Source organism: Phaethon lepturus, unplaced genomic scaffold, assembly GCF_000687285.1.
Source record: "Phaethon lepturus isolate BGI_N335 unplaced genomic scaffold, ASM68728v1 scaffold33096, whole genome shotgun sequence".
Taxonomy (NCBI): Eukaryota; Metazoa; Chordata; class Aves; order Phaethontiformes; family Phaethontidae; genus Phaethon; species Phaethon lepturus.
The window spans coordinates 4,046-4,807 of record NW_010546108.1 but is presented as its reverse complement, the minus strand read 5'-3'; the positions used below and the strand labels follow the sequence as shown (position 1 = coordinate 4,807).

At 64.0% G+C, this 762-nt stretch overlaps 1 protein-coding gene across 1 annotated transcript in view; it reads left to right on the top strand.

The window, feature by feature from the left end:
• Positions 1-762, top strand: part of LOC104622422 (calcium/calmodulin-dependent protein kinase type IV-like) — a gene marked incomplete at its 5' end in the record, with an annotated part of 2,623 nt that overhangs the window by 731 nt on the left and 1,130 nt on the right. Inside the window, 4 exons of the mRNA XM_010289194.1 lie at positions 93-183; positions 287-361; positions 457-532; positions 687-759. Coding sequence (XP_010287496.1) covers positions 93-183; positions 287-361; positions 457-532; positions 687-759 — 315 coding nt within the window. The remainder of the gene's footprint in view (positions 1-92; positions 184-286; positions 362-456; positions 533-686; positions 760-762) is intronic.

The window sequence follows — 762 nt, the reverse complement described above, 5'->3', positions numbered from 1 at the left end:
TGCCCCCTCCTCCTAAACCCCGTCCGATGCGGACGGGGCTTCCCTGCCCCTTCCCTCCCTTCCCGCACCCCGCTTTCTCTCTCTCTCTGCAGTATTTGCATGAAAACGGAGTCGTCCACCGCGACCTGAAGCCGGAGAACCTGCTCTACGCAGACCTGTCCCCTGACGCTCCCCTCAAAATTGGTGGGTTTGCCAAGGGCCCCCCAGGGGACGGGGTTTGTGGCACGAGGGGGTTAATGGCGCCTGTCCCTGACGGCAGTGTCGCTCCCCTCTGTGTCCCTCCAAGGCGACTTCGGGCTCTCCAAGATCGTGGACGAACAGGACACCATGAAAACCGTCTGTGGGACGCCGGGGTACTGCGGTGAGCGGGAGGGAGACGTGGGGAGGCTGCTCCCTGCCTGAGGCTGCGCACAGCTCAGTGCAGGTATGACTGATGGCTGCAAACTCTGCTTCCAGCCCCCGAAATCCTCCACGGGTGCCCGTACGGCCCTGAAGTCGATATGTGGTCCGTGGGTGTCATCACCTACATCCTGTGAGTAACACTGCCGGGGTCCTGCGGGTGGTGAAACCGTGGCGGTGAGACGGTTTGCTCCCCACCCCAGCCGACTGCGAGCAGCCGGCAAACACCAGCACGGCTGTGCCGCGGGGCCTGGGCGGCAGCGTGTAGCTCTCTCCTGTTCTCACAGGCTCTGTGGCTTCGAGCCTTTCTTCGACCCGCGAGGGGGCCAGTACATGTACAGCCGCATCCTCCCCTCGGACCCC